The sequence below is a fragment of the Schistocerca americana genome, chromosome 1 (genome assembly GCF_021461395.2).
Source record: "Schistocerca americana isolate TAMUIC-IGC-003095 chromosome 1, iqSchAmer2.1, whole genome shotgun sequence".
Taxonomy (NCBI): domain Eukaryota; kingdom Metazoa; phylum Arthropoda; class Insecta; order Orthoptera; family Acrididae; genus Schistocerca; species Schistocerca americana.
The window spans coordinates 219,278,312-219,304,956 of NC_060119.1; the positions used below are offsets into that span (position 1 = coordinate 219,278,312).

Below are 26,645 nucleotides of genomic sequence, written 5' to 3' on the forward strand. Positions count from 1 at the left end.
GCTGCAAGTGTTGGGAGGCTATTGTTTTCCTTGCCTCTTTATTCTGATCGGTTAACATTCTTGGAACCCACCGTGCACAAACTTTTGAGTACCCCAATTGTTTAATAATCGTGATCACACTGCCTTTACTAAGAGAAATAATGCGACACACTTCATCTGCAGTCACCCGACGGTCACCACGAATGATGTCATCAACTTGCTGAATGTTGTGTGGAGTCACTGCACTCACCGGCCTGCCGCTCCGCTTTTCGTCAGTCAACGGTGTTTGCCCTTCAGCTTCCTTACAACGACGAACCCATCGTCTAACAGTGCTGACATCCACTGTCACAACACCATACACCTTCTTCAGTCTTTCATGAATGCGTATGGGCGTTTCACCTTCTGCATTCAAGAATTCAATCACACAACGCTGTCTCAAACGAACATCGATGTCGGCCATCTTACAAACTTCTGCTGTGCTGCCACCTGTTGACACAGAAAGTTACTACTGCAGTGGATTGCAGAAGAAGGTTTGAGGAATGGCGCCAAATTAAAATTTTTCACTTAACTTAATTTCTTTAAGTAGAAAAAAATGGGAGGCATTACTTTTTGACCGACCCTCGTATTACGACGAATTACGTGGCCTATTTATGGTATATCGGATTGATATTTTCGATATTTCTGCTTATAACGTAATGATATTACACACAAACTAAATAATCCACCCAAAACTCGAGACGTTTGGCGTCCATCGGTCAATGCAATCGATAAGAATTACAACTCTTCGATATGCCAAGCACGCCGCTCAGAAAATTGTTTCTGTTGGCTGCAAGGATATGCGATAGTGTGGATAGAAACACCGGAAGGTGATATGTCACTTTGGATACGGCACTGATTTCGCGACACTGTTTTAAAGACGATAAACGCCGGATCGAAAAGGAAAAAGCAAGCAGCTTCATATAAAAAACTTCAATAATGTTTAGACACTACACTCAATATTGCCGGAGATTCAGATACGTCGGACTGGAGGTAAGCTCTTCATTTATTTAATATCTGAAATCATCACGACGAATTAGTAAAGGAACATTGATTTACACAGGCACTTCGTGAAAATTATAGTATCAGATAAACACATACGCACACGCAGCGAGTGTGACGAGAACTATGTATGATGTAACGAGTATTCCTCCCACACCAATTCTTTAAAGAATCTAACTGCCATATTCAAAAGCGCTTCAAATGTGTGATTACTTTACAAAGGAGTTAATGTGTCTAATATTTCACATTAAGCACTCAAAACCTTAATAGTTGAAGACGCAAAGCCCTAATTAATTTGGTTTTAATAATTTAGCCGGTACATTCAGTGGTTACTGTTACTTGGATATTGTGAGCAGAATTTGTTGCGAATAGAGTTAGTGGTAAAGAAGTAATAAATTAATGTCTTATGCCTGGCATTAAGTGAGAAAGGAATTTCAAAAATGTTAAAAATTATGCGTAGAGTTTGTTGAAAATCGCTAAGTGCTCTCATTCTCAAATACTGGACCAATATATTCTGATTCATTTATGCGCCTTGAGTTTTCTTACCTCAAGATATTTTCTAACTTTAATACTTGATTTATTGTATTAAACCTTTAATGCAAGATTATACCTCTTCTTAAATAGATTTTAACTTTTTAAATTCGGTCAATAATTAAATGAAATACTAAAAAACAAATTTTTGTTGCTTCTGGAATCCGTTGTATAAGTAACCTGTAACTGGTACGGGTTGACGGATCTAGCCGTTTAGTAAGACAGAAGTTGACCGCCCGCCGAAAGTGCGGTGTAACGCGCTGCTTCCCGAGAAGGAAGGCGTGCCGGTCCCTGGCACGAATGTCGAGATCCGGTGTGTTGGCTAGCCTAGGGATGGTTTTTAAGGCGGTTTTCCATCTACCTCGGTGAATGCGGGATGGTTCTCCTTATTGCACCTTAGTTACATTAAGTGTGCGATTGCTGCGCAAACACTGTACCGATTTTGTTTAATGTCCTCTTCTGTTTCGTAGTGCGGGCGACGACAGTTGTGGTCCCGCTCAGATTCGACCCACAACTCCTCTCTGGAGAAGAAAATCCTCCACTCACAGTGAGGTCACAAAAACATAGCGAGGGTATATGAATACTGCGACATTGAGGAAGAGTTGTACGAGTACTTTCCGGTCGCCCAGTCGGTAAGACACGTTGCTGTTCATATGAGGAAAAGTGTTGCAACTGTAAAGAGCATGAAAACGCTTTGCAACACTCCTCCCGGCGAATCTGCTTGTATTCTGCGTAAGAAAATAATCAGTGTTTGCAAAAGAATCGTTGCCTGCACATGACGAAATCAGAAGGCAGACTACGCCGTCAACACGGTCGCAGGTATTAAAGGGCATGTAACTGTCTTCATTATTTCGTTCATAGCCGACGAAATCATCTGATGGTATATGATAACAGAAGTAAAAGCATTCCAGTAAAAACGGGTCAAAAAATGGTTCAAATTGCTCTGAGCACTATGCGACTCAACTTCTGAGGTCATCAGTCGTCTAGAACTTAGAACTAATTAAACCTAACTAACCTAAGGACATCACACACATCCATGCCCGAGGCAGAATTCGAACCTGCGACCGGAGCGGTAGCTCGGTTTAGAAAACGGGTCAGCAGAGGACCGCAGCGAGAGGTAACTCAGAGTGTGTGGTTACAACCCACTACTGACTTTTGTACTAAGTACTGCCCTGATTAGTAGAAATGTATCTGAAAATTTGTAGTGTATGAATAGAAAGAGATATGACAGAAGTTTCCCCAGCAAATTCTCCACTTACTGAAAAATGTTTACTACGGAAATTTCCTGGTGAACTCAATGAATCGGATTTCGTGACACCAAGATGTGTGGACTCGCTAAGAACCTAGATATTCAGCTATAAAATTTTTGTGTGTTTTTTGGTTGTATTTAGTATTGTTTTACGTGTATTTTGTCATTTATGTATTGTGTAAAGTCTTTGTATAAGAATGTAGAATGATGATGTAAAACAAACAAACACGGTCCGAACAGGCCTTGAAGGCCCAACGATACCGACCGGCCGCCGTGTCATCCTCAGCCCTTAGGTGACACCGGATGCGGTCAGCACACTGCTGTCTCGGCCGTTGCCAGTTTTCGTGAATGATGCCGCTACAACCCAATCAAGTAGCTTCTCAATTGGACTGACAAGGGCTGAGTGCACGCAGCTATCCAACAGCATTCGGCAGACCTGGACGCTGACCCATACAAGTGCTAGACAAGTCCGACAGCGCTTAACGTCGGTGATCTGACGGAAACCTGTGGCACCACTCCGACAAGGCCGATGGTAAAATGACCATGTAAACCATACAAATAATAATAATATGTCAAATGTAAATTTTTGTGTACAGCCCCCACTTAATTCGGCTCAAATTTCGCCCATGACCTATTTTAACAGAAAATACTGCTATAGCAGGCCAAATGTTATAACTTACTGCATATTCGTAGCACTAAAAAGTGGTGTTTCACGTGTCGCTTTATAATTTGCATGCAGTATTGTACCCGGCTCTCCAGTGAGTTACGAAATCTTTCAAAATGTCTTTGACTGTCTCCTAAATATTGACAAGACCGTATTACCTGATGCTCCAGTTCTTTGACCGTATGAAGGAGAGCATTGTACACGTCACTTCTGAGCTGCTCTAAACAGCAGAGCCCGTACGATCGAAGTCACGTGATCTCAGGGACCAAGGAATAGGCCGTTCTCCACCTATTAATCTTGGACCATACTGGGCCGTTACACAGCGTATGCTTGTACCACATTCCCCAAAAATCGTTCAAATGGCTCTGAGCACTATGGGACAACATCTGAGGTCATCAGTCCCCTAGACTTAGAACTACTTAAACCTAACTAACCTAAGGGCATCACACACATCCATGCCCGAGGCAGGATTCGAACCTGCGACCGTAGCGATCGCGCGGTTCCAGACTGAAGCGCCTAGAGCCGCTTGGCCACTGCGGCCGGCTCACATTCCCCAATAATGGGCCATGAGTATAATATGAGCTCATTTAGATGGGTCAAAGTCAAGGTGATGCCGTACTCAGGGAATGAGTGTAGAGCGGAAAATGCAAGAATTTTTCATCGTCACTCTTGGCAGGATTGTTATGGAGGTGTTTTGCTATTGCTTTCCTCCGACGTATTATAAAGTGCCAGGTGTGTATTAACCGACCACGATATTTTACACTTGGCCTCGCGTGACCGTTATCAGAAACACCCGGTGACGTTACACTAAACAAATTTAGTGGTGCCTAAGGAAAGTGCATAGCATTGTGAATGTTTTCAAGACAGTTGTGTGTATACTATCAAGTGGATCAGCGTGTCCTCCTGAAATATCACGATACAAAAGCTGACCGAAGCGCCCTCACTCGCTGGTTCAATGATATTGTGGTCGACCAATATCTGTGTCGTAGGGGTAACAATCGTCAGTGCTTCTACACTGTAGTGTCGGGTTTGTGTTGTTGTGGATAAAGGGCGAGGAGAGGGAAGCCGGCGCCAGCTCATAGGCCTCTCTTCTCGAAAAGCACCAACGGGCCGCCGAACTTAAAGTCCTCATGCGACAGAAGGATCACTACCAAAAGTGTCACGTGACCTTCCTTCATGAAACACTGCGGTGAGGACAGGAATTTAACCCAAGGCTTTGGCGCAAAGATTGGTGATCAGAAACTTCACGCCATCACCCTGCGTGTCAAAGTTCGAATCGGCTTACCTACTAGTCGAACGCCACCGGTTAGTCGTACGTCAGCGACCTCGGGTATGGAAGCAGGTTATGACACGGGAACTTAGGCGACAAGTTTACGATACAAATATATTGGTATTAACTAGGACGATATCACAATATCACACATTTATTAACGCGCCTATTTGTTTTTGCTTATCAAAGTGATCATACGTTATTCTGTCAGTTACATGCATGACTTTGGGCTACTCTCGGCGGCTGTGGCAGAAGAAATTCAGTAAAAAATATGGTGGTGGCATATATTTAAGATATTAGGCTATAAAATAAAAATTCTGCAAGTATTACTCGTACTTTGCCAGAAAAAAACTAAGATAGACAAAATAATTTTCGTGGCGAAAAAATACACCAGCGTGAATTCTAGTTTTGGAAAAAAAAATTGATTTCTTGAAAGTAAAAAGGGTAATTAAGACGTTTATTAGTAATTTGAGGAAAAATTTTTGCCCGAAATTTCATAGCCAAACGAAGGGTGGAAAATAGGCAAACGAAAAATCAAATTGACCAGCGCGAGGTATATTTCGCAAATAAATAAATAAGTAAAATATAGAAATTAACTGCGTGAAAGTGATCACCACAATTAGAAACACTTAATTAGTGATTTGAGGGAAAACTGAAATGTTTCACGAACGGGTGCTGCTAGGCACGTGAATCAAGTGTTGAATCATCTCTTCCTGGCCTAACTATTCTGCGCATAAGAAGTTACATTATTCTGATTTTTCATGCCTCCTGAACCAGACATATGTACTTGTGTACTGGTAATGTCCGGAAGAACTGCACGACGGCTTGAAAGCAGAGATTTGTGGACACTGTCAGCTCGACGAAAGCCTCCCCTCCGATCGGAATCAGCATCGGTGCCGAAACCACTTGGCGAACGCCGTGAACGCAAATCTGCGCCAACTCCGCGTTCAGTAATTCAAGAACAGTGTTAATCGGATTTATTATTGTTATAATACCGCCAACCGGTTTCAACCCGACGTAGGGGTCATCTTCTGGGCGTTTACACAATTGGTCTGTAGTTGATGGTTTCCTGCCGGTATGTAGACAGGAGTGACACCACCAGCAGTCGACCAATGGTGTAAACGCGCAGAAGATGACCCCTACATCTGGTTGAAACCGGTTGGCGGTATTATAACAATAATAAATGCGATTAAGACTGTCCTCGAATTACTGATTAATCATACTAATCGCTGTTTCTCTCCACAACCATGTTGTCCAAAAAATTCCGCGTTCCTCCGCGTCCCAGACGTCTGCGGGATTCGGTGGTCCGACACGTTTGCGCTCGACTCACCTTTGATGTCTCCCACGCCGTTGGCGTCGGAGTCCTTGAAGGACTTGGGGTAGACCTGGTAGACGACGCCAGTCTGCCACCACTTGAGCGCCTCGCCGGCGGCCAGCAGTGGCAGCGAGACCGCCAGTAGCAGCGACAGCGGCACGGTCGCAGCTGGCGCCATTCCGGGAGGAGCGCCGCCACTGGCGCCATGGCGCGCGCCGCCCGCCTATATGGCCTCCGGACCGCCGCCAGCCCGGCCTCTCTGCGCATGCACGGCGCGCTGCGCTGCTGCTGGACTCGTTCGACCGTCACGGCTCTTCAGATAAAGTTCCTTAGGGAGGGACGTTCATAAAAAACACACGCTATTTAAAAGTCGCACAAAAACCACAAATTTGAAGATACTTCAGTAAATGTTTCACATTGAATTAACACATTTACTGTTAAATTCTTGGATTATATAGAGAGAAATTTCTTGAGTAGTTTCGGGGAAGAAGAATGTACCCGTGGAGGCCAACCAGCTGCTGATAGTGCCTGCACACGCTGTACATGGTACGGAAACAACTGGTTCTCCCGTAGCACTCTCCATACAGTGACGTGGTCAACGTTACCTTGTACAGCAGCAACTTCTCTGACGCTGACATTAGGATTATCGTCAACTGCACGAAGAATTGCCTCGTCCATCGCAGGTGTCCTCGTCGTTCTAGGTCTTCCCCAGTCGCGAGTCATAGGCTGGAATGTTCCGTGGTCCCTTAGACGCCGATCAATTGCTTCGAACGTCTTCCTGTCGGGACACCTTCGTTCTGGAAATCTGTCTCGATACAAACGTACCGCGCCACGGCTATTGCCCCGTGCTAATCCATACATCAAATGGGCATCTGCCATTTGTAAACATTGCACTGACTGCAAAACCACGTTCGTGATGAACACTAACCTGTTGATGCTACGTACTGATGTGCTTGATGCTAGTACTGTAGAGCAATGGTACGGCCAAACTTTCAGGAAACATTCCTCACACACAAATAAAGAAAAGATGTTATGTGGACATGTGTCCAGAAACGCTTAATTTCCATGTTAGAGCTCATTTCAGTTTCGTCAGTATGTACTGTACTTCCTCGATTCACCGCCAGTTGGCCCAATTGAAGGAAGGTAATGTTGACTTCGGTGCTTGTGTTGACATGCGACTCATTGCTCTACAGTACTAGCATCAAGCACATCAGTACGTAGCATCAACAGGTTAGTGTTCATCACGAACGTGGTTTTGCAGTCAGTGCAATGTTTACAAATGGCAGATGCCCATTTGATGTATGGATTAGCACGGGGCAATAGCCGTGGCGCGGTACGTTTGTATCGAGACAGATTTCCAGAACGAGGGTGTCCCGACAGGAAGACGTTCGAAGCAATTGATCGGCGTCTTAGGGAGCACGGAACATTCCAGCCTATGACTCGCGGCTGGGGAAGACCTAGAACGACGAGGACACCTGCGATGGACGAGGCAATTCTTCGTGCAGTTGACGATAATCCTAATGTCAGCGTCAGAGAAGTTGCTGCTGTACAAGGTAACGTTGACCACGTCACTGTATGGAGAGTACCATGTACAGCGTCTGCAGGCACTATCAGCAGCTGATTGGCCTCCACGGATACACTTCTGCGAATGGTTCATCCAACAATGTGTCAATCCTCATTTCAGAGCAAATGTTCTCTTTAAGGATGAGGCTTTATTCCAACGTGATCAAATTGTAAATTTCCACAATCAACATGTGTGGGCTGACGAGAATCCGCACACAATTGTGCAATCACGTCATCAACACAGATTTTCTGTGAACGTTTCGGCACGCATTGTTGGTGATGTCTTGATTGGGCCCCATGTTCTTCCACCTACGCTCAATGGAGCACGTTATCATGATTTCATACGGGATACTCTACCTGTGCTGCTAGAACATATGCCTTTACAAGTACGACACAACATGTGGTTCATGCACGATGGAGCTCCTGCACATTTCAGTCGAAGTGTTCGTACGCTTCTCAACAACAGATTCGGTGACCGATGGATTGGTAGAGGCGGACCAATTCCATGACATCCACGCTCTCCTGACCTCAACCCTCTTGACTTTCATTTATGGGGGCATTTGAAAGCTCTTGTCTACGCAACCCCGGTACCAAATGTAGAGACTCTTCGTCCTCGTATTGTGGACGGCTGTGATACGCCATTCTCCAGGGCTGCATCAGCGCATCAGGGATTCCACGCGACGGAGGGTGGATTCATGTATACTCGCTAACGGAGGACATTTTGAACATTTCCTGTAACAGAGTGTTCGAAGTCACGCTGGTACGTTCTGTTGCTGTGTGTTTGCATTCCATGATTAATCAGATTTGAAGAGAAGTAATAAAATGAGCTCTAACATAGAAGTAAGCGTTTCCGGACACATGTCCACATAACATATTTTCTTTCTTTGTGTGTGAGGAATGTTTCCTGAAAGTTTGGCCGTACCTTTTTGTAACACCCTGTATAAAATATGTATCCACCTTTTCCCCCGAAACTACTCAACAAAATTCTACAAAATTTTGTGTGTTCCATCTCTTTAGATATAGTGAGCTTCTCTTATCATGTTCTTTTGAATATATCGACTACGAGAATTTTAATAATTTTGTAATTATAATTCTGTAAGTACAATATGTAATTCATGTAAAATTCCAAGCACGTCGCTCCATATCTCAGCTTACATTCAGAATATCAAAATTTGCTCTCGAGACAACATTTATTGGGTTTGTAGACGCAAGTGTAGATTCAAAAAGGGACATAAACTAAATAACGCAATTTTCAGATAGTTCAATTTGCAATTCAACCCAACATTTTCACATATGCCACATCTTCAGAAGGCCCCAGATCTGTACTTAAGGTCCTCCTTTCCTTCAAGGCCTCTCTTCTGGTTTCTAGTTTTCTGCCTTCTTTCCTTTACCAAGTCTCCAACCACCTTTTCAGCTTGAGGGAGTTGCTATAAATACACCTTTCTCGAGATATCTTGAGTGACATTTCCTACCTTAAAGCTCACTCTCTCTAATACATTCATCCTCCCTAAGTTCTCGTTATTGAATGCAAGATGGCGAAAGAACCGAATACTTGCGTAAATCTCCATCGGCAGTACAACACAAAACAAGAATTGCTTCTTCATATACAAAGTAAGGTTGTTATTGCTTCTACGATACGGAACAGAGCTCAGATGATCTATAAAACCAAAGAGTGTATACGAAAGTCTTCTAGATGTATCCCGTGCAAGTTTGTTTGAAAGTAATACTCGGAATGGTTGTTCACAGAACTAGTATTGCAGCGCTGCTTCAAAAAGTGGGGCTGGCAGGTAGGTCGCTTAACACAAGGGGGTTTTCTGGTCTAAACCACTTTGTTCGATTTAGTTGCCTGCTTATCTACTTGATGCTGTTCATCCAGACAGGACTTCAATCTTTTGTCGTGGAGTGCTTACCACCATAAAAAGATGATGGTATAAGCAGCTAACAGTTTAAGTCCTAATATCAAAAAGATTGCCTTTATGCGATTGCGGATAAAAGCTTTTAAAGCCATAAGTAAACTTTAAAGGCCATATAGTAAATGAAACACTCTGTGCTAAATCTCTTGGGGTCCAGTTGGCTAACAAGTTAAAACGGAGGCAGTACATCGTTAAACTAATCAAGAAACTCAGTATAGCGTGTTTTGTCCTTAGAAGCACCGCGCACTGCGTCGATCTGAAGAGAAGAGTGCCGGCTTATTTTGCAGTTTCCACTTCCTGCTGTCTCATGGTATTATCTTACGGATCAGTGCATCTAAACTGAGCTAAGCGTTTATCCAACAGAAACGAGGAATAAGAATATTATGTAGTGTAGATATCCGATCACTTTCACCAAACTTTCTAAGAATCTTGCAGTTCTTACACTCACTTGCAATCCATTCTCTCCTTACTTTTTTTTTTACTGACAATACTAATTAGTTTCAATTCAACTATGATGTATACAACTACAATGCAACGTACAAAAATAATTTTCATGTTTACTTCGCCTTTTCGTCTAGTGTTCAAAGTGTAATTATCTATCCTGTAACATATCCCATCTAACATTAAGTTAAATATTCAGAATCCCCTAACATGTCAAAAGAAAACTAGGAAATACTTCATTGATCACCCTGTCTACAACCTATCTTAGTATGTAGGTTTAAGGGTTAAAAACTTCTGTTAGGTATATGAGAAGTAGAATTGTAGAGCTGTTCATTGTAAAGATGAATGCCAAGTAAAAATGAACTGCAAATAGGACTTAATATCTAAGGATGTAGGGAACTATTTTCTTCATACATTTACCATTTACTCAATAGCAGACAAACAGCAGTACAACTAACATGTTTGCAGCATCTTTAGAAGTAGCAGCTACCTTTCTAATTTGGATTAAATTCAGCTGACATAACCACCACCACCATTAAATAGGATAGTGTTAGTTTATTGTTAATATAGAATAAACACGCTGTTTCTACGACTTGCCTGTCTTTTAGTAATGTATGCTTCGACTCTTTCCACAACTTTTAAGACTCTCTTCTTGGTGAAATCTACTGAACATGCTGAATGGATGGATAGGTGAATGAATGAATGAATGAATGAGTAAATATTGTATTAACTAGACGAAACACTTTTGAAGTCTTGTTTCACAGACTTATATTGTACGACCTAAGTTTCAGGTTATAGGCCTTTTTCTATCACACAACTGATTCCAAAGATTGGATCCAAACAAAGAAAAATGCAGTTTCTTAAACTATTTATTCTTTACCAAAACTATAAAAGCTGTTTCTGTTAAAAATTTGTCGCGGTTATATTAGTATTTCACGCGTCTCATTAGGACAGAATTTTTAATAAACATACATTGGAATAGAGCTCTCGACAAAGGAATGGAAATTTATGTCATTATCTTCTTATGAATGAAGGCACCAAGGTTCCTCTCCTATGTAGAGTCTAAAAGGGGCAAATTATTGAAATAAGTAAATCCCACTTTTCATCATAGCTATACCTTTTAAGATCATCTGCCGTGAGTGTCGTTGCTACACTGCATAGGCTGTGAGGTCAATCTGTACTACGCTCAGAGAACACCACAGAAGCTGCGGAATAAAGAATCCAGATACATCCTTTCTCGAACATTGCTTAAACCGCAATAGATGAAGACGTCCAACACACAGATGGAAAGTATGATAAGCTCATTCACTTAGAAATATTACAATTTTTTTAAAACATAGCTGTGTGTACCATTCACATTTACTATTGAATGAACAAACTCAGTTCAAGTATTCACCCCTTTCAGGCAGTGTTACAACCACTACGTAGGAGACGATCCTTGGTGTCTTTATTTACAAATAGATAATGACACAAATTCCAATGTATTTATTTATTTATTTATTATTATTTTTTGGGTTCCCGTCGTTTATGTGTATGAGCAAAAGGGTTTATTATTCGAAATCGAGGTCGTGCAACAATAATTATGTTCATGAAACAAGGCTAAAAATGTTTCGTTTAACTAAGATAACCATAATGTTTCTTCAAGTACCGGAAATTGATTTAATTAAAATGTTGTCTTGAAACAAGTGATACGTTTCGTTATTTTCTGTGTCGTCAATCCACCTACCCATGATAAGCAAGATACTCATTAAAAGTATTGCCAATCGTATAGGAAACGACTGGGATTTGAACAGCAAACGAACAAGTTGCCTTTGTTACTAGAAACAACATTATGACGAAATGGTGATAGAAATTACAGAAAGGAGGAACGAACATGAATTCCCATTTTGTCTGGGATCTATAAATTTTGGAAAAGCTTTCCACTTTCAACGAAATGTATGGTAAAAACTTGAGAAACAAGACACTGATTCATCTTATGTTACTATAGAGGAGAATGACTCTATTGCTGCCACTGCTTCCTTTACATTTCATCAGGATAGTGGTATCACTCATCCCTATTAAGGTCGGAGGAAGGCAATGGCAAACCACCTCCACTATCACCTTGCCTAGTACGGCGGTGCGGGTCTCCCGCATCTTCCCCTATACTCCTCGGAGTGTGGGGCCTCATCATCATCATCATCAGTGGGAGATTCAGGATTCAGAGTCACATAGGGAGGTTCGATATCTCAGCAGTCCTAGAAGATAATTTCTGATCCACAAACTGGGAATACGAGGATGGAATACGTATTGCTGAAAGATATATGCACCATTCTCGTTCCGCAAATGAAACTGAATGCAAACCTGAAGTCCAAATAATCCATTACTGCTGTGAACAGCCAGAGTCGTGAGTGAACGGAGCATGTTTGTCTCCAAGCAAGACACACACCGTCGACATTTGCACTGTTCTGTTGGAATTTTCAGGGCACTGCAGGTACGAACATAAATGGGGGCAAGAAAATGATATGTAATTATTCCGCAACGAGCCACGGGATCTTTATATCAAAATACTCAGAAAATAACCGTGACTAACATCGGAAATTTTGTCAGTGAATTTTAGTTTTACACTGTACTGCCGTCTGGTGGTAAACTTGCATGATTTAAGTAGCTAACTGGTCCGTTCCGTTGAAATATGTTACATTCGGCATTTACTACAAGACTACAATAGTTCAACATTTGTTGACGGAGCTTTAGCAGTCCAGATGAACGTTTTTATGTTGTACAGTTTCAATCTGCATCTACATCTATACTCCGCAAACCACCTTGAGCTGCCTGGCGGAGGGTACGTTGTGTACCACTGGCGCTTCCCATTTTCCTGTTCCAGTTGGGAATGGTTCGCAGGAAAAACTATGGGCGGTAGGCCTCTGAGTGGGCACGAATACCTCTGATGGATTATATCGACACTACATTCCTAATCTCTGTTGTGTTGGATGTATTTATTTTCATTTCGAGACATTTTCACGTCGGTAAATTCCTCAGCAGTAAATGTAGCATACAGTTTGCTGCTCCCGTCAGAGACGAAATGGCGGTAGGCTGTCGCGCTCGATAATGAATGATAATCGAATACTTTCCTTTGATGAGCCATGTGGCTCTAAGAGTATACTGGTCAAGCAGACGAAAGGACCTAAGATTAGTGGACGTTGAAGAATTGGAGACTGCAAACAGTTTTGTGCCAAGAAGAAAATTTTGTGTCTCAGAAGTGAATAATCGTAGAAGATGAGAGCACTGAAGAACGCCAGTTCTTCATTCAAAACGTTCAGAGATCCGACGAAGGGAAAAAATTCATAAAATACAGAAGCAGCAGCGTGTACTTTATATGCGAGGGAAACGCTCTGAACGCTTCGCCATTATCCTACTAGTTATCGGATTGAAGGCGGTGGAGATAAAAAGGGATTTTGCAGCAACAGGCGGTGCTGTATTCAAAGCGAGTACCGGCTGGTGCGTGGGAAGAATGAATTAGGGGTTTTGTTGAAAATAAGGAAAATGTACTATAAGCTTCTCCAGAGGTTGTATAGTATGTAAGCAAAACTTGGGAAGTAACACAAAGGAACCCAGAGGGCAGAATTGAAGTTTCTCAAGCGTCTTCAATGATAAACAAGGGAAAATGGGAAACTGAGAATTGGGACTGCAACGGCCCTACAACGAACTTCCTGCAACGAACTTGTGACGTCTGACGTCACATTAGACTGCTTCTGCGCCACAGTAAGAGTGATGTCCGGAAAGAGTTTGATATATATCAAAAAAAGTTTTGCAGCACCCCAGTTCCCAGGACTCCTGAAGATAGACGTTGACTGTGGATATTGTATCACAGGCACAGTCCCTTTGACTGTTAAGATATGTCACTAAACCCACCCAAAGATGTAAACAAAAATGTATGAGCAGCGCCTATTAGACGGAGGGGTCTGACAGCCGATCAGTTCCAGTCATTCCACCAGGAAGGAGCTACACGGCTCGTGTTGCCTGTAGTTCAACCATGCCTAGACGGTCAATGCCGTGGTTCGATCGCGTCCGCATTGCTACTTTGTGCCAGGAAGGGCTCTGAGCAAGAGAGGTGTCCAGGCGTCTCTGAGTGAACCAAAGCGATGTTGTTCGGAAATGGAGGAGATACAGAGAGGAAGGAACTATCGATGATAAGCCTCGCTCAGGCCACTACTGCAGTGGATGACCGCTACCTACGGATTATGGCTCGGAGGAACCCTGACAGCAACGCCACCATCTTGAATAATGCTTTTCGCGCAGCACAAGCCGTGCAGCGCTCAAACTGTGCGCAATAGGCTGCATGATGCGCAACTTCACTCCCGACATCCATGGCGAGGTCCATCTTTGCAACCACGACACCATAAAGCGCGGTACAGGTGGGCCCAACAACGTGCCGAATGTACCGCTTAGGACTGGTATCGCGTTCTCTTCACGGATGAGTGTCGCATATGACTTCAACCAGACAATCGTCGGAGACGTGTTTGGAGGCAACCCTGTCAGGAGAACGCCTTGGACACACTGTCCAGCGAGTGCAGCTAGGTGGAAGTTCCCTGCTGTTTTGGGGTGGCGTTATGTGGGGTCGACGTACGCCGCTGGTGGTCATGGAAGGCACCGTAACGGCTGTACGACACGTGAATGCCATGCTCCGACTGATAGCGCAACCATATCGGCAGCATACTGGCGAGGCATTCGTCTTCATGGACGACAATTCGCGCCCCCATCGTGCACGTCTTGTGAATGACTTCCTTCAGGATAACGACATCGCTCGACTAGAGTGGCCAGCATGTTCTCCAGGCACGAATGCTATCGAACATGCCTGGAATAGATTGAAAAGGGCTGTTTATGGACGACGTGATCCATCAACCACTCTGAGGGATCTACGCTGAATCGCAGTTGAGGAGTGGGACAATCTGGACCAACAGTGCCTTGATGAACTTGTGAACAGTATGCCACTATAAATACAGGCACGCATCAATGCAAGAGGACGTGCTACTGGGTATTAGAGGTACCGGGGTGTACAGAAATCTGGACCACCACCTCTGAAGGTCTTGCTGTATGGTGGTACGACATGGAACGTGTGGTTTTCATGGGCAATAAAAAGGGTGGAAACGATGTTTATATTGATCTCTATTCCAATTTTCTGTACAGGTTCCGGAATTCTCGGAACTGAGATGATGCAAAACATTTTTTTTTTTTTTTTGTATGTGTACAATGTGTACAATTTCACATAGTCTACGCGCATAGGGCAAAATCGTATTCAGGCGTATGACAGGAACGATCATTCGAAACAAAAAAGTCTAGAAACATGGGCTCTAATCCGTGTACCTTACGAGATAGTGTGAAACAAGTATCTTCTACTGAACAAGTGCACACAGTCCTTGAGATATGGGTTTTGCATCCTTGTTTACTAGACTTTTTTGTGCCGTACTACCTCCTCGCAAAATATGGAAAGCAATGATTTTGCAGTAGAACAGATTTTCTTAACACTATCAAAGATGAATAAATTTTGCTTCGAATGAGTGTTCCTGTCGTATTCCTGGACACGACTTTGGACCAAAACTACTGAATTATCAATGTGGTTTCTGTCCTAGGGGCAGGGCTTTCGAATCACTGTGCATATTGTGGAGAGTAATGGTCCTATAAAACTCCCTTAGGGTATGCCCGAAGTTACTTTTACGTCTTAAGACTTCTTTCCGTTGATAATAACACACTGTGCTCTGTCTGCTAGAAACTCTTCAATCCAAGCACTCGGTCGGTATGGCATTCTGTACACTTGTGTTTTATTCGTTATGTAACAAAGGGAAGCTGTATCGAACGCCTTCCGGTGTTCAAGGAACATGTCATCTACCTGGGTCCTGCTTTCTGGGTCTCGTGGACGAACGGAGCGAGCTAGGTTTCGCACGATCGTTGTTTTTAGAAGCCTTGATTGCTATGGAGAAAATTTTCGGTCTCCAGAGGTGTTCAAAAAATCTACAAGAGAGCGACGTAAGAGATACAGGCCTATATTTTGTGCGACAGCAGAGTCTTAGCTTCGTTTGTTATGAAGCTTTTAGTGCAGAAGAGTTGGCGCTGTTAGCTTTTTTTAGCACTGCGAATGGTAGCAGTCAACCTTCCTTACAACTGATTTTGAAGAGTTACCAAGTTCAGGGAAGTGTCTTTTCTCCGCCTACGTATTCTATATTTTGTCATGCCAGGGTGAGGGAGGGAGGGGGTGGGGGTGGAGAATCACGCTAGGAACCGATTAGATTCTAATTTTCTGTGGAATCGCATATCGATACCAGCCCATGGCCATCTCAAAGTTAGCAACGGCAACGCAAATTACTGGCAGATGCCGATAACGGCCACGCGGGATCCAGTGGACCCAATGGAGCAGGCCCACTGAGCCATGCCTTCACTGGCTCTGTTCCGCGAGTGCCCTCTGAGCTGTGGTACAGGTTGGATGGCGGCAGCCACATGGCCCGCCCGCACTTGGAGTCTCTTCGCTACATGTTGCTACGCATGAGTCGCCTAGTCGCAGCACTGACACCTGTTCAGAAAACCTCATCCTTGTTGCTATTGTATTAGCCGGACTGTATTTCTGTTGCATTATTTGTAATGAATCTTCGTATGCTTGGAGAAATACAAGTTAAGTAAATCTTCTGTTTACCGTGCTAACTTGTTTACTAATTATTTCTTCTCTTGTCCAGCTTTCCTACGACGACGGTTGCCACACCACTCTGTAGGCCACCTCTCCTTACTGTTGTGTACGAAGCCACAAAATTTTCATTTCGTTATGCTAGGTATCCGTCAACCCACGTATCTATAACCAGCTTTCCTAAACATGGATGATTTCCATATTGTATGAATGATGTGTAATTGCAAATGCTTGGAAAATTGGAAATTTGTGGTAAAATCTTATGGGACCAAACTGCTGAGGTCATCGGTCCCAAAGCTTACACACTACTTAATCTGACTTAAACTAACTTACGCTAAGGTCAACACTCATACCCATGCCCGAGGGAGGACTCGAACCTCCGACGGAAGGATGCAAATGCTTGCACGTTGTTAATTTCAGATGAACGTTCTCGGTTCAGCTTTGTAGCAGGGCTTGTGATCAGTCATTGAGTTTAATTTTTTTGGAGCTGGCTTGGAGTGTGAATCTGGTGGCACATCTGTATGACTAGGCTTTCTTAATGCGCTCCATCGCGACTGGTTCCCTCTGACCAATGAGCAAGGCAAGCGCTTGTTGAAATTTTAGCAGCTGCACTGATTTAAAAGTTGAACAAACGAACCAGGTATTGTTTCTTCTTCCCTTTGAAAAATTCGCCTTGTCAGTTGGTGAATATGCTCCCTCCAAATGTCTTTCTCTGTTCATGGAGATGAGGCAGATTGGATTTTGTGCATGATTAGTCAGTCGACGTCCTGGGGTGTAGTGAGTGAGGCGCACTGCTTCCGTGAGCACATGGAAGCTGATATTCGATGGGAATTAGTTCAGATTTTCGTGGTATGAAATTTATAAGATTTTTAAACTCATTTGTCGGACGCGTTAGGGGATTCTTGAGAATGAGATCTTTGCCATCGTTTAACTAGCCAACGATGGGGCCAAGTTTGATATTCATCCGGTCATGATTCATCCCTTGCATCGTGATCCCGATTATGTTTTGTGCCTCTTTTCGTTGTGAGTTGTGATGTGTTGGCAGAAGAGCCAACACCGTGTTGCTAGAGGAGGCCGAAATGCACGCGTTTAAGCTCACGCAGACTGGCGTGAGGTCTGGAACAGTTAAAGGAGTTGAGTCTACTAAATAAAGTACGGAGTTGCTAGAATACTTAACTTTAATCCATAATTGGAGAACATCGCTCATCTTGATACATTAATTACGATCTCAATATAAACTGGTAATGGCGCCTTGCTAGGTCGTAGCAAATGACGTAGCTGAAGGCTATGCTAACTATCGTTTCGGCAAATGAGAGCGATTTGTCAGTGATCCATCTCTGGCAAAGTCTGCTGTACAACTGGGGCGAGTGCTAGGAAGTGTCTCTAGACCTGCCGTGTGGTGGCGCTCGGTCTGCAATCACTGACAGTGGCGACACGCGGGTCCGACGTATATTAACGGACCGCGGCCGATTTAAAGGCTACCACCTAGCAAGTGTGGTGTCTGGCGGTGACACTACAAGTTGCAAGCCAGTTTGGTAGACACAATCTTTACTAGAAAGCTGTTAAATTTGTCTTTGGTTATTGATTGATTGATTGAATCTTTGTGTGGGAGCACCTGAGTGTCCATGGTTTCCTACGTAACGTTTCGCATTCGTATCATCTTCTGCTGAGGAAAAAAAATTGCGGTGCATTACTTTCTGGGCAGCCGTCGTATTACTGGATTATTCAAACTAATACGGGGGACATTCAATAAGTAATGCAACACATTTCTTCTCCGCCAGTTTCGGTTGAAAAACTGCGAAATTTTCTTTGGGACGTCGTGGAATACTCCTGATTCAGCCTCTGTAGTTTCATGAAGTTCAGATAGCTGGCGGCGCTACACGTATCTTTCAAAATGGCCTCTATAAAGGAGCGCTGGGTTTCTCGCCGTCTAACAGACGACCGTAACACAGCAACGAAGGACGACCTGTACGGAATTGCTGGCACGTCACGAGGCTAATCCTGACGCTTTTTTTGTCGAACTTCGTCACAGGTGATGAAACATGGGCTCATCACTTCGAACCGGAAACAAAACGATAATGTATGGAGTGGCGCCACCTCACCTCTCCTCATAAGAAAAAGCTCGAAGCCGCATCCTCAGAAGGTAAAGCAATGGCGGCGGTCTTCTGGGACTCTGAAAGGATTATTCTGTTTGATGTCCTCCCTCATGGTGCGACGATCAATTCTGCAGCGTGCTGTGCTGTCCTCAGGAAATTGAAGAAACAACTTTAGAGTGTTCGTCGCCACAAAAATACGAACGAACTTCTTCTTCTCCATGACAACACAAGGCCTCACACAAGTATGTCTACCCGAGAGGAGCTCACAAAACTTCACTGGACTGTTCTTCCTCATCCACCCTACAGCCCGGATCTCGCACCTTCCGACTTTCGTCTGTTTCGCCAATGAAGAATGCACTCCGAACAAGACTTTGGCGCCGACGTCGACCAGCGGAGTGGTACCCAGTTAGGTTCCCAGTTAGGTTCCCAGTTAGGCCGTTGCTCCGGCCGCTGTGGCCGAGCGGTTCTAGGCGCTTCAGTGTGGAACCGCGCTGCTGCTACGGTCGCAGGTTCGAATCCTGCCTCGGGCATGGATGTGTATGATGTACTTAGGTTAGTTAGGTTTAATTAGCTCGAAGTCTAGGGGACTGATGACTTCAGATGTTAAGTCCCGTAGTGATTAGAGCCAGTTGAACCATTAAAACCGTCGCATTGAACGAAGATTATGTTTATATGTTTAACAATGGGATATTACGGCCAAAGTAGTTGGGAATAATATGGTGTACTGGAGTCACGAGAAGAACCAACCCCCTTTCAGAAAAAAACTGTGTCGAATTACGCACTGAACGCTGAGTATTGTACAGCGACTAATATACTGATATAGGCCTTGGTAATACCTGCAGTCAACCATATTCCGAACGAAGGTGGGAAGCATGATAACTATCAGCCCGATGTCTGCAGGAATTATGAATTTTCAAGCCCATTGTTCTAGGTATACTTTGTAATGGTGATAAAGGTACGCCTTGTCGTCTCGGTCTTTGTTTTTTTGCGCTGCAGTTAACTGCAGAGGTTATCATCCTGATTCAACGATGGGAAAATAAAAGTAACCCAGAAAATGTTTATATGACTGACGCTGAGCTGACACTTGCTAGTCAACAAAAGAAATATCCATAACAGAAAATGCTGGTAACCGTGAGTTCGATGCAGCAGTAGCAGCCAGACGCCCATGCATGCTCCTCTCCCGCATGCTTTGTAGCTGGTACTTGGCTGTGTTCGTTACGTTTGAGTGAGTGCAACGAACAGACGTGTCCGCCCAACTGGTGCGCACCGTAAAACAGCGCGTGTTCGTTGCCGAGTGTTATACGAAGCGCCATTCGTGGAAAACGTGTCGCCGGCCGGATTGGCCGTGCGGTTCTAGGCGCTACAGTCTGGAACCGAGCGACCGCTACGGTCACAGCTTCGAATCCTGCCTTGGGTATGGATGTGTGTGATGTACTTAGGTTTAGTTAGTTCTGAGTTCTAGGCGACTGATGACCTCAGAAGTTAAGTCGCATAGTGCTCAGAGCCATTCGAACCATTTGAAAAGTGTCCGGAACTGTTTGCACAAGAGTCTAAGGCTGGAAATGGTTTTGGTAAAACGTCCACCAAAGTCTGCAATGCAAAACCTGGCAAAATGGCCCGAAACTTACTCTGTAGTGAATAAAAACAATGAGCATTGCTAATAGGTGTCATCCCGTATCAGTCTTATTACAAAAATTTCCCGGGGCTCTATGTGTTTCTCCACTATTTTCACACTTCTCTTTGAAGAGCTATCTGCAGTATATCAGTGACTTTAAAAAGCACAGATGGTCGAATATCTCAGTAGATAATAAAGATTATATATCAGACAAAAAAAGGAATTGATACGTACCAGCACGTTGTACAGGCAACAGTGGATTATTTGTCAGGAGCTGAAGGTACCGTAACGCCATAAATTATGGCGGATATCTCGCTAGCTCGAGGGTCGAACTACTGGTGACGGGCGTTGCCTAAGACTACCTACCGAATTAGCTCCGCCGTAACTCGGTGGCCTTATGGACATCTCAAAGTCTCGATCGTTATCTGGAAGCAATTACGATGTTTGTTGTCTTGTCTGTTATTGATTTATGGATATTTTCAGTTCTCTTTTAGCCTTGTTTTAACAGTTGTCTAAGCTCTTCACACAATGAGAACTGTTTAAAATGTTTTGAACATGTAATGATACGGAAGGTGACGGCTTTCGGATAGTAAAACCGTCTTTCAACAAGAAGTTATTATTGTCGGCAGAAACCCAAGGAGACATAAACAATCTTTGTAGCCTCTACATCTACATCTACATATTTTGCAAACCACTGTCATGTGCAAGAAAGCAGGTACTTAGGTTGATAGCATATGTTAGGGTTCCTTTCCTTTCCCATTCCGTATGTAGCGCGTGAAGACTGACTAAAAGTAATGTATGTCTCTCTACGAGAGCGATACGTAGGGGCACAAAAAATATCTAGATTTTTCACATAATACACGTTATTGATATATTGTAAGTATGGTTTTGAGGTAGAACTTCTACTTGGAACCGTCTCCCGATTCAGGTTTTCAACATTTCTGTGACTCACCCCCGTGAGTCTAACAAATCTGCTATCATCCGTCGGCCATTCTTTGGATACATTCAGTATCAGCTGTTAGTCCTGCCATAATGATGTGTGCTATAATGCAGTGCTTTACATGTACAGAGATTTCTGACACACGCCACGTTCTGGTTCCCCTGGAGTTTGTATCATAATAGAGTAGGGGAGTCTGTTTCCAGACTGGAGAAAGACAACGGGAACTCCCTTTAAGCTTCCGGCTTACGTTTTTCGCTTTCGGAGAATCCCTTCAGCAACGTCCCAGTCGTCCTACAGCACAAACCTGTTCGGTAGCGCATATGTAATGCCCTCAGTACTATTTTCATCTGTGAACTTACATTCTGGTAGGACCGTGAGCGGTAAGGCACTGTGGCTCCAAATTAACCTTGCGGATGCTGACACATTTCTTGAATTACGATTCAATCGTACTGAGTGTGTTAATTTGGTTTCGGGAACGTACGGTACATTACCGAGAGTATGTGACAAAGTTTTGATAATGTTTATGTGCTTTTGGTGAACTTCGGGAACAAAAACGACTGTATTTACCGGGGAACGCTGAAGTATTTATTCGTCTACTGATTATGTACCCTGGAAACATAAGAGTTACAAGGCCCACATTTAATATATGCATTGTACATATGAAACATCTGTAATCCTGGGACTATAATTTACGCCCTCAAAACTAAAAACAATATAAAAATCAAATTAGAAAAAAGCAGTAACCAATTAATTAGAATTCTTTTTACTACTTATCTCCTAATAAATTGAGCCTATACAAAACAGCCAAAACTGTAACTGAAAAACGCATAAGCTGTCTCATCAGCCCACACTTACCCACCAGGAGAGAGAATAAAAGATTTATAAATATAGTAAGCATTACATTTAGCAAGGAACCAACCACACCAAAAAGCAATAACAAGCGAAGGCTATAACCAAACAAAAAACATAGTACGTGGTTTTTTATGTTTGATTGCTGATTTTGCGGTGTTCTGCTGCAATTACAACAACAGAGTGCTCGTCCTGTAAGTCTGGCAGGAGAACTTCTGTGGAGTTTGGAAGGCAGGAGTTGAGAGACTGGCGCGACTGGAACTGTGAACACGCGCCCTGGTTCAAATGGTTCAAATGGCTCTGAGCACTATGGGACTTAACATCTGTGGTCATCAGTCCCCTAGAACTTAGAAATACTTAAACCTAACTAACCTAAGGACATCAAACAACACCCAGTCATCACGAGGCAGAGAAAATCCCTGACCCCGCCGGGAATCGAACCCGGGAACCCGGGCGCGGGAAGCGAGAACGCTACCGCACGACCCACGCGCCGTGAATCGCGCCTCCATAGTGCACTCTGTAGCCCACTTGCTTGCAAATGGCAATGGTCCTTAGTTCAAATCTCGATCCGGTATATTGTTTTAATCAGCTACGAAGTTTCATATGAGCGCACACTCCGCTACAGAATGAAAAATTCAATCTGGAAACATACATGTTTGTGTATGTTTCACAACTCTTCATTCTAAACGAATTAGATTTCCCGGAATTTGCCTGAAGCGATTTAGGGAAATCACGGAAAACCTAAATAAGGATGCACGGACGCGAGTCTCAACCGTCGCCCTCCCGAATGCGAGTCCAGTGTGCCATCCACTACGCCACGTCGTTTCGATTTCTTGTTTCAGGCTAATTTACAGAGTTATTGATAGAGAGATATTATTTTTGTCCTCTGAAAACCGTGAAATATAAAGAAGAACGAAAGAAATTATACGGCGATTCAAAATAACCTTCTAGCATCCATTGGTATTGTTATTGTTGACTTCAGTTCAGAGACTGATTTGATGCAGTTCTGCATGCTAGTCCATTCTGTGCTTCCCTCTTCATTGCTGCGTAGCTACTGCAACATTCATCCACTTGACTCTGCTTACTATAATAAAGGTTTACTGTATCCCCCTCCGCCACCTCCCCTCCCCCGCTTCCCCCCCACCCTCCCGCCCGTCTCACACACACTCACTTTTCTGTGTCCTATCAATGGACCCATTATTTTACTGAAGTTGTGCTGTACACTTCTTTTCCCCTCATTTCGATTAAGTACCTCTTCACCAGCTATACGATCCACCCATGTGATGTTCAGTGTTTGTCACTAGCACGAGATTACAAAAGCTTTTATTCTCTCCTTGCTTGAAATGTTTAACATCCACATTTGAATTTGGTGCAAAGCTACACTACAGGTAAACACGCTCAGAAAAGATTTGCTCTTATTCAATTATACAATAGGTGCGAAATTAACTGTTGAAATTACACACTGATAGCTTACTGCCTGAAATAAATTTCAGGTAGTATATATAGTTTCTCACTTCACCACACTCTCAGTAAGTTACTATTTACTTCACAAAACGGAGTACAAGCTGTTACAGCAATTTTTACAGATTTGGGGAGTGAAGCTTACAGTACAAGGAATATCACTGAACGATACGAGTTTGGTGGAGAAGAGGGCGAGATAATTTTGATTCTTCTTTTACCACTCTTACAATAACCAGAAAATAGAATATGTTTAGCCTTTTGGTAGCAGTTCTGAGTGGTACCTTTGACGATTTTAGTTTCCAATACATCAAGCCTTTAAAATATTTGTCCTGACCTGAGTACAATATTACAGCAATTTTGTAATCTTTTTTTTTTTAATTTCTAAAGAATGCTGTTCAGTTGTGGAATCGTTCTTGTAATTTCCAGCATCTATGTCGTTCCTTCATTATGGTGCATATATATGTCCTGATTTTACCAATGCAATAAGAGCCACGCCATTGCCAAGTCATCTTACATATTCCTCATATATTCATGACGGACTGTGTATATTGTAGTTAAACAGGTTCATTTATACTATCTCACTGTTGTAACGAATCACCGAATAATTTTTTTCTTTCAAGCCTAGTCTGCTTGATAACTTGCGAACGAATTTGCTCGTTCACAAGCGGGATGTGCTTAGAAAAATCTTCATCCCAGTTACAGATACGGACACTAGAGAATGCCAGAGCCATTATAGTCGTGAGCTGCATCAATTGTACAGGAGTCCAAACACTGGTGTGCCTGATATGAAGCAAGCATTGCAGATGGTCCATGCATGCCGTCCTCGTATGACGTTAGATAATCCCGGACACCACAAACGCCGAAAGGTTTGCCTAAGCAGAACAATAAAGGGGACTCCACACCAACAGGGAAGAAACCTTGCTAAATGTAAGACCAGCGCTTGAAAACAAACACTTTACAGCTATAATTGGTCCTACAGCTCGTCGCTAGAAAACTTACTAGCTGTGGGAGGGGTGCTAGGTTCGATTCCTGGGCTCTAGGAAGGTGTCTCTGTAGAAGAATGATTGTCCCTGACCAAAACAATGCACACAAGGGCCAAAGCACGTTAATTTCGGTTTCAAGGGATATGGGCGTCTAACAGCTAATTTATTAATAAAACATAATACACTAATTCGCCTTCACAGTTGGCAGTACGACATAAATGCTGTCACATCTTTGAATGCAATAAAGAACAATGAATTAATAAATTATGTTCCTTTAACCCTACATTACAGTCTGACAGATCTTTATAACTGCACACATGTTCAAATTGAACAAATGTTCAAATTCTTGTCCGCCTTGTTGGATGCATTCACTTAAGCGCCTCTCGGTATTAGCATGGACATCACTTAACATCTGCAGATATTGAAGGCAAGCATGGCATATTCGTTCCTTTAACACATCCGGATTTTCTGGTTCCGTTTCGTAAACCCTGGCTTTGATATAACACCGTAATAAAAAAGTCAAGGGCGTTAAATCAGGCGATTTCACCGACCACCGAATCCAACCATCACGACCTGTCCACCTTTTGGGGTAGCATCGTGCTGAAGCCAGTGCCTCACAGCTGACTGAAGTGGGATGTCTTCTAAGAGACGCCCGAGATTCAGCTCATTCCGTAGGAATTGCGACTACAGCCGACCAGCTAGTCTGGGAACCAAATAAACTGGTCCAGTGATGTGGTATCCTAGAACGACGCTCCATTCGTTAACACCCCAGTACGCTTGCATGTGAAGTGGTCGTAATCAGTGCAGATTTGCAGGATTCCAATAATGTTGACTGTGTCTATTGACAAAGGTGTCATTTGCGAAATAGCATTCAACTCCCAATAATATCTGCCTGATAAAATCCAAATTTACTGCTACATTGTTTACGAAACGTCTGCAGAGCGAAACCCGATTCTGGAAATAGTGTCCATACGGCTGTTGGCGCAGATGCAGCTCAAAGGGATGCCATTTTCGTTCTTCCAGAATCCTTCGTACCGAAGACCTTGATATTTCCAGGTTCGCTGCAGCTGTTCTTTGTCCTAATTACGTCGAGAAATTGGTATTACTGGACGAGATCTAATGACTTTCACAATATTAATAATAATGACCATAATAGTATTATTGTTATTATAGGTACAAATAATACTGTAACCCAAATTTAATAGGACGGTAACACTTTAGTTTATACTACATCGCACATATGCGTTATTTTCACTTAAGCTATGATTACCAAGCGTGGAATTTGCTCTTAAATACTCAGTAATATTCCCGGCAACATGGGGTGCGTCGTGAATTGATCCTTCCACACGTTGTACCTGGAAAGTTCCCTCGATTCTTAAACGCATCTTTGTACGTCCAAAAAATATCCCCAGAAGGTAGACGTCGCGTTGGAATACGTTGTGAATACAGCGTTCAGTCCACTGCTGCATTGCGTTGCGTCCCCCCATAAATCAGTATTTATATCGGTGTAGTCTCCGCTGGAGAACATTGCAGTTGTTACATGTTTGAATGTAAGACCTGACTCGAACCACAAACAGACTGCCACGAGACCTTATCAGAGCGGAAGCAGGACACAAAACGCACGCATATGGCGGCGCAGCTCGGTGGAGGTTTGCTTGTGCATGCACTTCCCCTCTGGACAGCTGTGACGAGGCAACCTTTCTAGCGCTGTCGTGTGCGGGAAACATAGAACTACAGAGGACGGCTTGCGTGGGCACCTGGTACTTTGTAGACACTCACCGATGGCCTCCAAAGCTCCTTGATTCTGTTCTCGGTAGAACAGCACCTTGAGAAAAGTTAAGTAAAAGAGGGAGAGAAAGATAAGCGACAACCTGCTACAGAACAGTTTAGCTGATGAATGTTCGCAGAGAGCAATAACTGGAACAGAGTGGATTAGGGGACTTTGCGATGCGCACCATCATTATTTTTGGTAATGATGGAAAATGGGCTCTTCAAAATAATCTTTTACAATGATTCAATAACATGAACATAAAATGCAGGGTATAACTTAAAGAACTTCTTGGAGCTGAAACACAGTCCGAGAGTAAAA

The 26,645-nt window shown here is 43.3% G+C and overlaps 1 protein-coding gene across 1 annotated transcript in view; it reads right to left on the reverse strand.

Annotated features, from left to right (window-relative positions):
- LOC124620491 overlaps window positions 1-26,645 on the reverse strand; it is a 274,372-nt gene that overhangs the window by 117,394 nt on the left and 130,333 nt on the right. The window contains exon 10 of the mRNA XM_047147076.1: window positions 6,062-6,243. Coding sequence (XP_047003032.1) covers window positions 6,062-6,243 — 182 coding nt within the window. The remainder of the gene's footprint in view (window positions 1-6,061; window positions 6,244-26,645) is intronic.